The sequence below is a fragment of the Oreochromis niloticus genome, linkage group LG8, assembly GCF_001858045.2.
Source record: "Oreochromis niloticus isolate F11D_XX linkage group LG8, O_niloticus_UMD_NMBU, whole genome shotgun sequence".
Classification (NCBI taxonomy): Eukaryota; Metazoa; Chordata; class Actinopteri; order Cichliformes; family Cichlidae; genus Oreochromis; species Oreochromis niloticus.
The window spans coordinates 10,129,524-10,144,423 of record NC_031973.2 but is presented as its reverse complement, the minus strand read 5'-3'; the positions used below and the strand labels follow the sequence as shown (position 1 = coordinate 10,144,423).

Sequence of the window (14,900 nt, the reverse complement as noted above, 5' to 3'; positions counted from 1 at the left end):
ATATTAAATAATAAGGGAGTCAAGTCGAATTACTGTTAAGTTTTAATAGCAATGAACTGTAAAATTTAGGAAGACACATAAACTGTTGTGGTGAAACATGTTTGCATGACAAATCTTACTTACTTACTTACTGTAAATATGCAAGAAAAAATTGTGTATGTTTCTGTTCTGTGTCCTGTGTACTGTTTGTTTGTATATGTGTCTTTCTGGCTGCTGTTACAACCAAATTTCCCCTTGTGGGACAATTAAAGGATTATTCTATTCTTACTGTGCCCCCCTGTGGTGGAAGTTTAAACTACTATGGAAACCACTTTCTCAAAGCCAATACTAATGTTTTAATACCTGGCGTCAACGCTGCGTGAATCCTTAGAGAACAGCTGTGCTGCCGGAAGGATCAATAAATGCTCACAGAAGAGGAAAAAATTGGAAAAAGTAATGGGTGGAGGAGATAAGGGGCACCAGTGTGGGAGTGGGTGGTGACGCGAGTGACACAGGGAGAAACCGAATGACAGCTGAGGTGAGTCACGTCTATTTTTATTCAGCCGCATGTCTCTGTGGGAAAGAATCAAAGCTAAACAGACGTGTTATCGCTCTCTTGTTTCATATCAACTGATGAGAAATCAAATCTACTGTAAAAAGCATTTCCCTGGAAAACTACAGCAAACAAAGCACACACACACACACACACACATGCACACTGCTGCAGAGTGAAACTACAAAAACACACTCACTGAACACAAATTCTTAGAATATATTTATCAGAGCGAGAGTAACAGTAGCTACTTCCTGTCCGTAAAGCAGGATATCTAATAGGATAGCAACAGGTTTGTTTACAGAGTGTCAAAGCTGCACTTTTTACACACGTCAGACAACTTTTCCTCGTGTCACTTCATTCTGCTCTTCCTGTGTTTCCTTTTCATCCTTTCCCATCTGACATTTCTGTCACAACAGTTTTACCGTTACACATCCTCTATTCTTCAGTTTTTTATGTTTTAATTTACAGAACTTATTGCAGTTTACTCCAGCTTCTTTCTTTCAGCCTTTTTAGCCTTTAGTTGATTTCCATTTCTTAAACCTTCCACACATTCCAACTCTACTTTTATCGTTCAGAACATAGTTTCTTTTAATTACTATATAACCAAATACTTGAGACGAATAAATGAAAGTGATTAAATGATCGAATTTTCTACAAGCATGGCCAACCCAAGCAGATGTTGTGATTTTTATCACCAGCCCTTAACTGCAGATTTAAAAAACAATATTACAACACTAAAAACGCATGTTTAAAAAAATATTGCTCTGTGTTCCTATAGAGCCCTTATTCATTTTGTCCAGTGTAGCATCTTTTCAGTGCGTGGTGGAACTGGGACGCCAGACGCAAGGCTGCAGACCCAGGTTGGAAGTGCTGAACCTAGGCCTGGGGACCCTGCTGGGTTGAGTGCTGCTGGAGGCCAACTGAGGGGGGTGAGCAGGTTGTAGGGGACTTAGATTTGGAGCACTCTTAAACTGCCTGTTAGCCTGTGCAGCACTGGAGGATTGGGAAAATGTAGGAGGTGAAGCAAGAGCAGAGGAGAAGGTAGGTAATTGAGGGAGTGGGGCGGTCGGTGCAGGAGGCGGTGGGGGAGACAGCGGGGAGGTGGCCCACTGAGGCTGGCACGGAGGTGAATAGCCCTGGAAGGGTTTGGCACCTTCACTGGGTGGAGGAGACATGATATCAGAGCGTCGGAGGGGTTCCCCAAGTGTCGTAGCTGATCGAGGTGCAATAACTTTGAGGGTGGGCCCTGTGGCTGTCGGTGGAGGTGTGGAGAAGCGTTTGACCTCACAGACTCGTGCTGTTTTCTGAGGACCACCTGTTAGTCCTCTATGCTGCTGCTGGGTGGAGGTGTCTTGGAGAGCTCCACTTCCATAGCTGAACAAAGAAGAGTTGAGCTGGTAGGGCTGGTGGCTCATGATGTCCACAGGCTTGAGGCCTGCTTTCTGCCCTTTAGGTCCAGCTGCCCTAGACTTCGTGATCTCGGGTTTCTTCTGTGCCTTAGGAGGACAGGAGGGAGATAGGAGAGGGTTGTAGTTGATGGGAGGTGGAGCACGGATATTGGATGAGTACTTCCATGTGGCAGGGAGGGAAGGTGTGGGTGAGGGCTCCCTTGTCTGAGCAGGAGAGTAAGGGGCAGCAGCAACAGATGGAGATCGCTCTACAATGTACCGATCCATCCTGTTCTGTCTCCGAGCAAACAGCTGGCCTCCTTTCCCTGCCAGCTGTGGCACTTGAGGGGTCTGTGGTTTGGGGGCTACAGGGGGTGGTCTGGATCCACGCTGTGCCTGCATAAAGTTGCAGGCCTCTGCCCCCAGCCTCAGCCAGTCCTCTTCAGGGCCTGATTCATGCCCAGCCTCCCCACTAGGTGTAACTCCAGATTCACCAGCCGGGGTTCTCTCAAAGCGGTCATCCATATTTTGGACCATCGACAGCAAGTCCGGGTTTGGGGAGACATCTCTGTTCTGGACTGAGCTGAACATTGGCTTCTTGTTGCTACGACGACGGGCATCTTGCAGGATGCCAGTGCGAGCCGCTGGGACTGAGATGCGTTGCTCACGTGTCACCAGGGAATCATTGACAGGAGCCTGGGCAGGTGATGTAGCATCTGTCAAGTTATTGTAGGTATGGAAAGATGGAGAAGGAGGAGGCTGGGGTGCAGTAGGAGGAGGAGGTGGTGGGGGGGTGTATTGGGCATGGAAAGAGGTCTGATTAAAATCGTGGGGGTGAGGTGGGGAGATGGGAGGAGCTGAAAAGCAGTTGGAGGGGGGTTGATTAGCAGAAGCAGGGGGAGAGAGGTATGACGGTGGAGCTGGAGGGGAGAGGGTTTGAGCCGGTGAGGCACATGGCAGAGAACCTGCAGAGGGAGCAAATGGGGTGGGAGGGGAAGCATGCACTGTAGGCTGTGGAGAAAATGTGTGTGCAGGAGGCTGAGCGAAAGATGCAGAAGACAGGGAGGAGGGAGGTGAGAGGGCTGGCGGGGGAGAGGTAACAGAGGGTGAAGTGTTGCTGGTGCTATTTCTTGGAGGGATATACAAAGATGTGCTAGACACTGCTCTCCTTGCATCTGACGGAGGATGGAAAGTTGGGATATTCATTGTGGAGACAGCGGCCACAGGTTTGGATACCATCGTTATGGGCGTGGGCTTGGGCTGGGGAGGCCGAAACATCACAGAGGTCACAGACGCACGAGAAGGGGTGGAGCCAGAGTTGAAAGGCCTCGCTGTGCGGTTCAGAACTGCAGGGTTAGGAGTGAAGCTGGAGTTATTGTGTGAGTCTATGATTGGGTTGGGACTATGATTAGGAGAAGAATCAGGGTTGCCATTTTGACTTTGGAGGGGTGTCTGTGAGGGCATGCTCAGAACAACGCTAGCCCGACTGACAACTGCTGATCCCCCATTGGTCAGAACCATAGCTGGTGGAGACATGTGTGAAGGGGAGTGGTTGCTGTTTGGTTTCTTTGTGAGGCTGCTCTCCAGGCTTGATTCTTGATAGGCTGAGCTCTCCAGTCGTGATCCTTCCAACCCTGGGCTTAGATTTGCAGAAGTCACACGTCCTGGGGTCTGATATGCTGAGATGTCCAGTTCTGCACCCTGATTGGTTGTTGGAGAAGTCGGTGTGGTCGATGGGCAGGCAGAGCTCCTTCTGTCCAGCAGGTCCAGATAACCAGTGTCCCACGTAGGGTCAAATGATTCCGAGAATCCCTCTTCCTCAAATTCTGAGCCACTTAGAATGGAACTTCCTCCTTCTTCCTCAGTCTCTCCTCCTGTCTCCCCTTCTGTGTCCCCTCCTCTATCTCCCTCAGCTTTGCCAAAGCAGGTGAGTGTGTACTTTTTGGCTCTCTGTCGGCGTTTCTTGAACATAAGCACCCCTTTCGAGTTGGGGTTGGGAGCATCAGTGAGCAGAGATGCAATAGAGCGGCATTTAGTACGAGCTTCCTTCACCTGTTTTTCCACCAAACTCTCCCCGCGCTGTAACTCTGCAAGACAAGAAGAGTATGGAAATAAATCAACTGAAAGAGAGCGGAAACAGAGGGGAGAAGCAGTAATGAGATTTTTGACGAATACAAAAAAAGACACAGGCGACAAGTACAGGAAACGTAACAATGTGATAGCGTGAGTAGTGGCTGATTAATACAGCATTATCACAGTGAGGAGCTGCGATGAACAGTGACAGACAGGAGTGTGTGTTGTGGATTTAGAACAAAGGATTCCTGCTGCTCTCCAGAGCTGAGTCACATAGTCCAGGAAGGTTAAATCACAGTGTCTCTCCTGCACAAATCCTTAACTGTGCGTCTGTTTGCGTCATGGATTTTTGTGGGGGACATTTACCCGGTCACGTTTTCATGGCAAAAGCCAGGCCCTGTAATTACAGCATTTTAGGTAGAAGGCTACTTTTAAGGTTAAAGTAATAGTAAAGGATAGTTTCATGTTGAGTCTCCAGCAAATTAATGCGATGCAAAGCAAAATAGTGTTCTCTGAAGTGATGGAAACTGTGTGGTGAAGCAGCATGTGCACATTTGTGTATCCCTGCTTAGTGCTATGCTATTTGGAACTTTTTAGTGTCTTGGCTCACCTCACGTAAATATGCTACTGACATAACTGTAGACTGATGACTGATGACCGACCCTGGCACACACAACATTGTGTAATATGTTAAAAGTAATAATGAAAATGCACTACTCCAGCACTTTAAAGTATAGTCAGCAACCTATTGTTTTAATTTCCTAACATTTAACAATAACTATAATATACTTACCATTTCTTAGCAATACTACAACAGTAAACAACAGAACAAAAGGCTGAAAATTTTAGGTTTTAAAGAAGAGACGAAACAAAGAATAATCTGAAAGTAAGTAGTGGTTACACATGCAAAGGCTCTTCACTCTTCCTCCTATTTGCTACCCTTAAATGCAATAACTGAAGTGCATTATAAGCTGGATGCCAAAAGCCCACACCCCAAATACTAATTATATGTCATTACAACATGAGAAAGGGAAACACTGTTGTCCTTTCCTCATGTTATGTGTCTGCTCTCCTGTTACTCCATATGTCATTGAATTACACCTTAAATCTTGAAAAAATTAGGTAAATTACACCACAAGGTGCTACTGCACAGTCTGTATCACATTTTATGGCATTCCATCCTAACAAAAGACAATCTGCTGGCACTGCGAGAAGTAAAGTCAGGGGGTCACCAAAGCTATTAGGGTTCAGCATCAGGGGACCATGAATTTAAAAAAAAAAAAAAACAACAACAACAAAAAAAACATTAGGTAGCTGTTTGTTTCAGTCTGGTCCACAGTGCTTGCATCCCTTGCCATTCATAAAGCCATGCCAACAGTATGCAGCATTAAAATATCTATTAATAATTTGTAACTTTTGTACCGTTTATTATTTGCATCAAGTCCCACAATAAGGAATATACACAGTTCAGATAAAGCACAACTGCATGAGCTGCTTTAAATTGTCTTTACAGCGCAGAATGGCACAGAGTTTAAATTTTCAGTCGTTTCAGCATAATCAGTCAAGTCTGCTTACATGACTCAGAAATTTGGTAATTCTTCTTGATCTGAAAATAAAAAAACAAACATTTCACTCCAAAGTGATGCTTCTAATAGTAGCTTATGTCTACTTCAAAGGGTGTCATTGATCTTACCTGCATACACAGTCCGTGGGACTGTCTGTCCACCTACATCTGAACCTGCAGAAGATGTGAGGTCCCTCATCTCATGAGTGTGAATGCACGCTAGTCCTTAACCACCCTCAGACCCTCCCACACACACCCTAACGGTGTCCAAGTCTGCTGTGAGTGGGGAGCCGTTTAGTCTGTGTCTACCAGCCCTTCTCTCAGGGCACAGCCCATGTAAAGACCTTTGTCTCTCTCTAGCACCAAACCAACACATGATGTCAGCCCTCTATTCCTGTCGGTGTGACAGGCATCAAACACCTGTCTGGTCTCTGTCACAGACGCACACACACAAACACACACACAAGGACGGGAAGACCCCATCACCAGAGGATATTTAGACACCAGTGTCAATGTGTGTGTGTGTGTACGTGTATATGAGTTCATAAAGCCAAATATAGGTTACAAAGAAAAGTGTGGTCATAACTCTTTGCTGATGTGCTGTTCTCTTCTGCTGACACCTCACACCTGACTAACACTGCACACACTGACGCATAACTCTTTAGAGCTAATAATCCCATATCTAAAACCAATGTGTGTGTGTGTGTGTGTGTGTGTGTGTGTGTGTGTGTGTGTGTGTGTGTGTGTGTGTGTGTAACATGAGAAAGGGCAGATCTCTGGACGCCACAGTCATGATTTGTCCTATAGCAAAGGCCTCACCATACACCAAAGTCATTCAGGTCTAGGCCCTCTTGTACTAGATGACAGATCTTTCATTTCTGCAATGTTTGCTCATATTAAATCTGAACTCAGTCACTGCATAGCTATTAGGTTTAATCAGCTATCATCCTTATTGCCTTGTTGAAATGATAGGTTAGCTAGACGGAGTAAAGAACGCTTAAAGGAACAGTCAAGCACGTTCTCATCTTAACATCCCAGCAGAGCAATAGTTGCATTCTCCTATTAATCAATTTAGAGTCACCAATAAATGTAATCTATACCGATGTGTATTTGGGATGTACTATATATCTGCAGCTGAGTAGCGCAGTTTCAGTGCCATTGCCCTCCTAATGCTTCATATGTCGCTTCAGAAAGTCGCTGGAAGGAGACACACAAGTTATGGCGTGGAATTGATTAACTTAAAGTGAGAGGACAAAACCAGCATATTGTGGAAATATTGGTAAACAGAGGATGAACATTCAAAATGACTAACAAGCTGCTCAGTAGATGGAAGACACTCTCAAGTAACTTGGAGAGTTTTTGGATTTTCTAACACAGAGCGCATTGTGTGGCGGTTCTACACAAAGAGAAACTACAAGCAGGATCAAGGATGAAGCAAAGAGCTTCCATGATCAGATTGTTGCTATGAGAGTACCACAAGACCTGAGGTGAGTGCTGCATAGAAAAACAGAGCGAAACTCAGGTTAAAGATCGCCTGGCAGCTGCTCACTATCCAAAAGACTGTGCCAGTCAGCTGACAGTAACATCAGATTGGCACAGGGGAAAATTTTTTATCTTCATCGGATAGCCATGACATCATCATGTTGCCTAGGAACCACCAAGCAATAGGATAAAATGTGCCTGTTTTAGCTTTTGTGCACCCACAGCATCCTCACCTTAATTCCACAACTCATTTACACTCACAGAAGCTGATGCCTAGCAATGGGATAAAATGACACTTTTTCTTTTTTCTTTTCTTGTAATTTGACTAATGATTTCCAAAGTGTGGACTCCAACTAAACCCCGGAAAGCCATTTAAATTTTTTAAGTAAATAAAATACCTAAAATTTTAATTTTCATTGTGATTTAGTTTGAAATTCCCTTTCATATTTCCATTAAAAGGCAATGGGATCTAAAAACAAGATGTCATTTTTATTTATTTTTTTTACCTACTTTTTTTGTAGCTTGGTGGTCATAGAAAACTAAAATGGAGTAGTGTCATTCAGGTCGAAAGCAGTGCTATTAATGGAGCATGAATGAGTCAAAACTCTGAAAAGAAAATATTTCATTGTGGGCTGTGTGAAGATCAGAGAGGAAAGGTTTGGGTGGACCACAGAATTTCAGAATTTAAAATGTGTTTTTAAAAGTGCAATTCACGACTGAACCACCAATTATCATTTGTTGAACAGAATTACAAAGAATTTACTGATACATGTAAAAACACACCCGTGTGACTTTCGTATACGCACATAATCATACATCTAGTCTGTCAATCTGAGGTTTGAATAGCTATAAATACACCCATCGGGGCAAATGCTCAGCATACTTACAGTGGAGATATGCTGCTGTTTCAGGGGACAGAAGAGGGGAAGAGGGGAGGTGGAATACCTCATGAGTATCTGGTTTATCTCACCCCATCACCACCAGCCTGTCAATATACACTTCAGTTCCAAGAAATGTCCACCAGAGGGTGATTTAAGACTACAAGCTAACTGCGGTTGGAGCTTTTTTAGACACACCAGAGAGAATCTTACCAATTGTAGTTAAAATGCAAAAACACAGTGGTAGCGACTGAAATAGCTGCTTTAGCAGGACACTGGTGACACTGGTGGATTGTCATGGAACTTAAAAGAAGTTCAGCAACAGCTACACGATATTACAACAGAGACCAAAAGCTGCTGGTTAGAATTTTAATGAGAAGAGGTGGCATTCACATACACAGCATGCCGTTAGGTATTAGCACTCTGATGTCAATTATGGATAATTTTCAGCATCACTGTGATTCTTTGTTTACGTCATTCCATTATTAACAACTTTATAACAACAAATGCCAAAAATCCCACTTTTTGTACACATAATCAAACCTTAAATTTACTCATTACTTTTCAATTCTTTAACTGGAACTGATTTAAAAAGTACTTGAAATGATATAGTTTTAAATTAAAATATATACTCACTGGCTTGCCGTGCTTTGTCCATGTAGGTGGTGGAGAGTTCATCACTTACAGGCATCTGCTGTGGTCCCACCATAGGCACCAGATGTTTCCCAGACACTAACATTAGAGCCTCTTTCGCCCTTTCTGGAGACACTAGGGGCGGGCAGGCAAGCCCATTGCAGCCACCAGCCTCCTGGAAGCCACTGTCCCCTTCTTCTTCTGCTTCCACCAACCCCTGATCGGGAGTCGGGGTGATCATGTGAGGAGTCAGCGAGTGGGGTGTGTGTGTAGGAGTGGTCCACTCTGTCTGGCGAGGCTGATAGATGAGCTCTCTGCGAGGAACACCAGCAGTGCACTGACCATCCCACATCGCCTGCGAGGTAACGCCTGCATCTGTAGCACTCTCATAGCTTGTAAAAAAAAAACCCAAAAAACAGGATGGAACAAAGCTAATCAAATTTATTATGGAGATTAGAAAGTGAACGATTTTTATTGTGGGTTAGCTAACTGTATACATCTTAGACTTCAATATATATAATCCAATAATATATAATGTGTCACCCTAAAAATGTTATTAAAATACAACAGGATGCTGAGTTTTCAAGGGTTTTTAGCAATTTGCTGCTGGAGCTCCAATTCTAAACACTAATAAAATATTTAAAATATTACTTTATAGTACATTTTCTGTTAAATGTGGACAGAAAACCGCAGCTCAGCTTTCTGGGAAGAATGGTTAAAGGGGTGGAACTTCTGCTCTCCATCTCTTACCCACTCATCTCTGAGGTCTCCTCCTCTTCTTGCCTGTCATAGCGTAAAGGTGAGCGTGCATGAGGAGGTGTGCGACGATGCCGGCGGTGTGCGCGCGAGTTTGTGTCTGCATCACTGTCTGTTTCTCCATAATAAGCCTCGCTGTCTGGAGGGGAGGTAATACCCTGGGGTATCTCGACAGAGGAGAGGATGGAGAAGCTGTTGGAGTCTGCAGGAGGAGACAGGACCCTCATGGAGGAGCGAGGGGATGCAGAGCGACCAGAGTAAGATGAGCACTGCAAGCCAGAAGGGCCCCTGAAGTCACAGGGACGTCAAGGTGTGAAAATACAGTTGGTATGATATGACAGCAAGACTGTTGTATAGTGTATATAAGTTTCCCTGCTCTGACCTTTTGACTCTGAGCATTAGTGCGTTGCTCTGTTTATCTATGAGGCTCATGGCCTCAGCATGACTGAGCTCTGCACAGGCTTGATCACCAATGGACACCAGCTCATCCTGTTCCTTCAGTCCGGCTCGGCATGCTTTGCTACGCTTGCGTACCTGAAGACAGAAAAAAGGTGAGTGAATCATTTATATTTGTGCCCGTGTAAAGGCAGAGCGGACGCATTGTTTAATCATTTCAGGCTCTGCTTTGCATCATCTTTTACACTTTATTAGTTATTTGACCTTTTAGGTGTGAAACCACTCAAAAATGATCCATATCATCAACCTGTTGTTATCTATTACAGTATATATGACACAGAGCAGGTCACTGAACCCTGATTCTTTCCACTGGCTAAGCAATACTCAGCTGAGTCAACACATCCCACAATGCTGCCCACAAAAAAACAGTTTTCTAATAAAGTTTGTCTAAAATAATATTTTTATGCTTTCTTTTCCATTACTTGAGGGAGATCTAGTGGGCAGTATATTGTTGTTGTTATATTGTTATTGTTGCACAGATTCCTGCCTTTATATTGTCTTCTCTCATGCTTTTAAAATAGTATTTAATCTGAAGCTGTTTCACAGAATTTAGAGCTATAATCCAGATTTCTTTCATAAAAACTTAGAGCTTGAAGTTTCTTTAGAGCTTGAAGTTTCTTTAGAAGTGCAATGTACCTCCTCCATCTCAACATTTTCTGCACTGGAGGGCACTGAATTTGGCTGAAAAGAGGCACATTATTTTTTTTCCTTTTGGGTTTTTTTTTTTTTCATGACACATGGCTGTATTTGGGTTTTTGCTATCCTTTTTTACTGGTTTAAACCAAGTCGTCTAAGTTTAAGTGTAACTATTTCGGTTTTTGTGGTGACTAGTATGCATGATGTATTTTATACTAGAACTTTAAAGTGAAACGATCTCGCACATCTTCTTCTGTTTGATTGTGTTTTTTAAATAGGATTTTATATCAGTACATACTGAACAACATTTACATGGATAGTGATATCTCTGATAGGCTAATATCAGCCATTAATACCAAACTAAATATCAGTCTGGTTCTAACAAAACATGGTGACATGTTTGAGGTCACTGCACGGTCCTGCTTTAGTATGTCACTATATTGTTTTTTCCTAATAAAAATCTTTGATTGCTCCTGCACAGGCACCGAAACACTGTCAAGTATTTGTTAGCTTCTTTTTTTATGCCTGACTATATAAAAGTGACCAAAAACATTCTGCAACATGCAGCTCTCCTTTAGCGGGAGTCATTATCGTCCCTGCATCGGAATTAACTTCTGAAGTCATGCAGCTGTTGCTGAAGGTCACTAAGAGATGATGTCATAGGATCCTTCAGGAAATATGTCTACTGGGGGGTAGACACTACTGGGGGAGTGATAGATCGTATAGATGGAAAGGCAACTATTCTTGTCTGCTAGATTATAATTAACTCTAAAAGAAAAAGATAAAGCTATCCAATCTGTAGCCTCACATAAACACACTGATACACACACTTTATCGCTGCTGAAGGTAAAAATGTTAAGTGTGTTCAAGCGCCTCCTTTGCCTTTATCAGTATCTCCTGACCCAATAATCCAACTCTGTCGTCATTCAAGCGAAGCAAGGACAAGCTATTTATCTCCAGCCAATGTACACACACACGTACACACACAGCTCAAGTGAGCATCATGAAAGAGGGGGTTTGAACAGCTGCTTCACCAGTCTGGACCATGGGGCATGCCTGTCATTCACCATATGTCGCCCACATACCCGAAATAAAACCTTGCAGGAAAATCACCCACATTCTTACACAAATGGGGGAAAGACAGATGCTACTATTATGGATAAACCACACACAGGCACAGACATGCAAAAGTAGAATTAATTAAAAAGGAAAGAAAATGTGTGTGTTTGTGTGTGTGTGCCTGTATTTTTTTATGTGACCAAGAGGTCGTCCTTTTTCCATGCTCAGCTTCCAGCTCCTCTTCGATGAGCTATTCTGATCCTCTGGTCCTCTCCATTCCCAATTGGGCTTATCTGAGGCATGTCCAACCACAGATAAACACACCAACAGACTGAAGCACACACTCATCACTGATCAACCTCCCATCAAAATCCCTTTTCCACTTGAAAGTCTTTAATGAACAGAAGCACATTTCCGAATCAGACGTTTTGGCTGCTCGTGGATGAATGATGGACTTTCAGTGTGAGCGAGTCCACATTCCTGCTTTCCAGAATAGCTTTTCCCATTAGAGAGCACATTCTGGACTGTCATCAAATATAAACAGAGATGCAAAAAGCCTTTAGAGAAACCCAGCCAGAAAAAAAAAATCTCTTAGGCTTAAAGATGGATTAATGTGTCACACAAATATGTGACAGTGAAAAATATGAAGCAAGTTCATTACCTGTTGTAGGTGTGTTCACAATAGCCGGACGTGTACTCATATACATGGATGACATATGAACCTGTTTCAAAGAAATCCAAGGATGGAACTCGAGTCAAACCCCAAACATGTGTTCACGCTGCTCACTGACCCACTAATTCCCTCAAAACAGGTGAGGCACAAAGTGAACTGGGCCACAGCCAAACGAGTGTCAGGAACAGTGGCCAGAATTCCCTTTCCCTCTGTCAAGTATTGTAATGCAATTATTACATTTTTTAAAACTAGTTTTGTTTCTTTGTGTTGTTTTAACTCAAGCAAAACAGTTTGTAAAATGACTAGAAGCAAAAGGAAAATGCATATTTCAATAAAGTTTTTACAGTCATTCATAGAGACGGGTAATCCTCTTTCCCCAAAAACCAGTTTGGAGCCAGGAAAAATCCTGAACTGTCAAAACTGTGTGAACTTGAAGGGACATTACTTTTGCTCAGAAGTTTATATTAGATCACACTCTAATTAAAATCATTTTTAAATGAATTTGCCCATCAAGGAAGTCATTCTTGCCTTTCTAGGCAAGAACAAGTAAATGTAAAATAGAAAGTATATAGTTTAGTTTCTGGATTTGCTCACTTTAGTTTATCTCCTTATTTATTAAAATATTATGTTAGATTTCATTTTTATACTGGAGTTTTTTTGTTTGTTTGTTTGTTTGTTTGTTTGTTTTTTGTTTATTATGTCACAGTAATGCTATTTTTTAGAGGCAAAGTTTCATATTTTCCAAAAAATACAAACATTGACTCACAATCACAATCAATTCATGGTAGTTGTATTGACGAACTTCACTAAATCGATAAAGGCTGAAATGTAAGATGTTAGTTTTGTAAGTACACAGAATAGTTTTAGTTTGTTTTGTTTAGATTTTGTGTTAATTCCAGTTAACTGAAATGTATTTTTGCTTCTAGTTCTAGTTCAGTTTTAATTAATTAGAATAACATAATTACTGACAAAAATACAGCACATTGAAACAGTTTCAAGCATGACTTAATTTAGGTGTTCAAATTCCTAAAAACACCTACAAGAACCAGAAAGTAAAATCTCTAGTGACTCTACTGCAGCTGATTCATTTATTCGTATTTCAGGTCAGATTACAGACCACAAGACTCGCTGAGGCCTGAGCCTACAGTTAACAGCTGCAATCTCCATCAAATCGTCTACTCACATTACTACCTTGGCAGCAGACTTAACTACAACATACTGCATGCATACACATATATCAGATCTACTGTACCTTGGCCACCTGTAGAGGTTTTTGCTGCTCAGCTCCTCCCTGGAGTCTGAAACCCCACGGGGCTCCTCCTGAGAGAGACACCACAATCTCCTCAGCTACCATTCCTGCTCTCAGCTCACAGCCTGCTGTGTGCCTGTGTGGTGGTGTATATGCTGCTCTCCCCTTCTTCAGTTCCTCACACTCTGTGAGTATCAATAGGTATCTCACTGCTTTCCGTCACTCCACCCATGAGGAGACAGAGGGTGGCTGGCTTTCATCTGCTCAGGCTGGAATGCTGTGTCAGAGGGTGGGAGCTCAGCAGGGTGAGAAGGGGCAAAAGTGTGTAGCGTGCTTGTGTGTATGTGTGTGTGCATTCGTCCTGACTTGGATTCAACACTTGCCATGTCACTCTCCAGCACCCTGTCCTGCAAGGGGCACTTACTGATATATCCTCCAGAAATAACCATCAGCACCACTCCCTCTTCAACCCCCCCCAGCTCAGCAAGCCTGACCAGCACCCGCAGCACATGGACTAGTCTTCTTAATGGGTGACTATCCAATCTGACAGTTTCAGAGTGGGTGCTAAAGGGACTTCTGGCTCTGAGGAAGTAGAAGTTTGGTGCTGTCGCACTTTGTGAAAACTGTTACAGAACAAAATGCATTATTCCAATAAATGAGGAGCTTGGCTGATGTATTAAAGCTTAATCACATCAGACGTCGCTAAAGGAAGGCACACGATTAAAGAATTTGTACTTGGCTACCTGATCAAAATTGCAAACCCATTTGAGATGATTAAAAAGAGAAATTGTCCTGCATTTTGCAAGCTCAAAATGTGGACAGATTTGGCAGTTCTACAGTGTATTGGCTTCTTCTGGCTTACATTTAGAGGCGCTGGAAGTCGGCCGCATCATATTCAGATGGCTTCCTCATATCACATTGTGATTATTTGATGAATAGCCAACACTCCTAACCAAGCAAGATAAAAACAGCACCCCTGAAAAGAGTAGCATGGGCTATCAGGAGAACTTTTTGGTGTATGTTCTGTATGTTCTGTATGGTCTGTTGTTAGCCAGAATGCTCAAAATGCTACAGAGGACAGGCATTTAAAAACTGATGGATTGGGGGTTTGTCGTATTACATTTTTTGAGGTTTTTACTGAGATCTTTATCTATTTTTTTTCTTTTTTATTTACTGGCTGTACCACAGCGAAGATGATTTACACCAAATGGCATTCCTGATGTATCCAAGCTTCAGACTTGTACAAGGAGTACAGTGGCTCTTGGCAAGAGGGAAATGGAAGGTTTACAAGATGGTAGTGAAACCTGCTACATTATATGGTTTGGACTGAAAAAAGACAGAAGGCAGAGCTCCTACGGATACAACAATACCATTACTATGTACATTTATAGCTACTTTTACTTTCTAAGTAGGTAAAATACTTATTCCACCAAAGAGGAAAAAGAATACTCAATATAAATAGATTCTGAAACTCTTTTTCAGTGCAACATTTTGCATTGCAACTCTTTTGCAGCACCT

General features: G+C 42.7%; 1 protein-coding gene across 3 annotated transcripts; it reads right to left on the bottom strand.

Moving 5' to 3' along the window:
* Nucleotides 1–513: 513 nt before the first annotated feature.
* On the bottom strand, nt 514–13,760 carry LOC100694402 (synaptopodin 2-like protein). Of its 3 annotated transcripts, none has more exons than XM_013269533.3 (7): nt 13,386–13,760; nt 9,692–9,843; nt 9,304–9,597; nt 8,557–8,945; nt 7,930–7,944; nt 5,690–5,734; nt 514–4,010 (listed from the first exon to the last, which is right to left on the bottom strand). In XM_013269533.3, the coding sequence occupies exons 1-7, from the start codon at nt 13,485–13,487 to the stop codon at nt 1,348–1,350; spliced, it is 3,660 nt and encodes a 1,219-aa protein (XP_013124987.1). In that variant the 5' UTR covers nt 13,488–13,760; the 3' UTR covers nt 514–1,347. The 3 variants fall into 3 exon arrangements, with proteins under 3 accessions (XP_013124987.1, XP_013124988.1, XP_005471496.1); XM_013269534.3 differs by having other exon boundaries at nt 7,930–7,941; XM_005471439.4 differs by lacking the exons at nt 5,690–5,734; nt 7,930–7,944 and having other exon boundaries at nt 13,386–13,754.
* Nucleotides 13,761–14,900: the final 1,140 nt, after the last annotated feature.

Bases quoted from the DNA above. Each gene is read 5' to 3' on its own strand.
- LOC100694402 (XM_013269533.3), bottom strand. From the start codon at position 13,487: ATGGTAGCTGAGGAGATTGTGGTGTCTCTCTCAGGAGGAGCCCCGTGG. The intron at 9,844-13,385 runs GTACAGTAGATC...TTCTGTCTTCAG, and splicing joins AACCTCTACAGGTGGCCAAG to GTACGCAAGCGTAGCAAAGC. The intron at 4,011-5,689 runs GTAAGATCAATG...CTTGTCTTGCAG, and splicing joins CCCACGGACTGTGTATGCAG to AGTTACAGCGCGGGGAGAGT.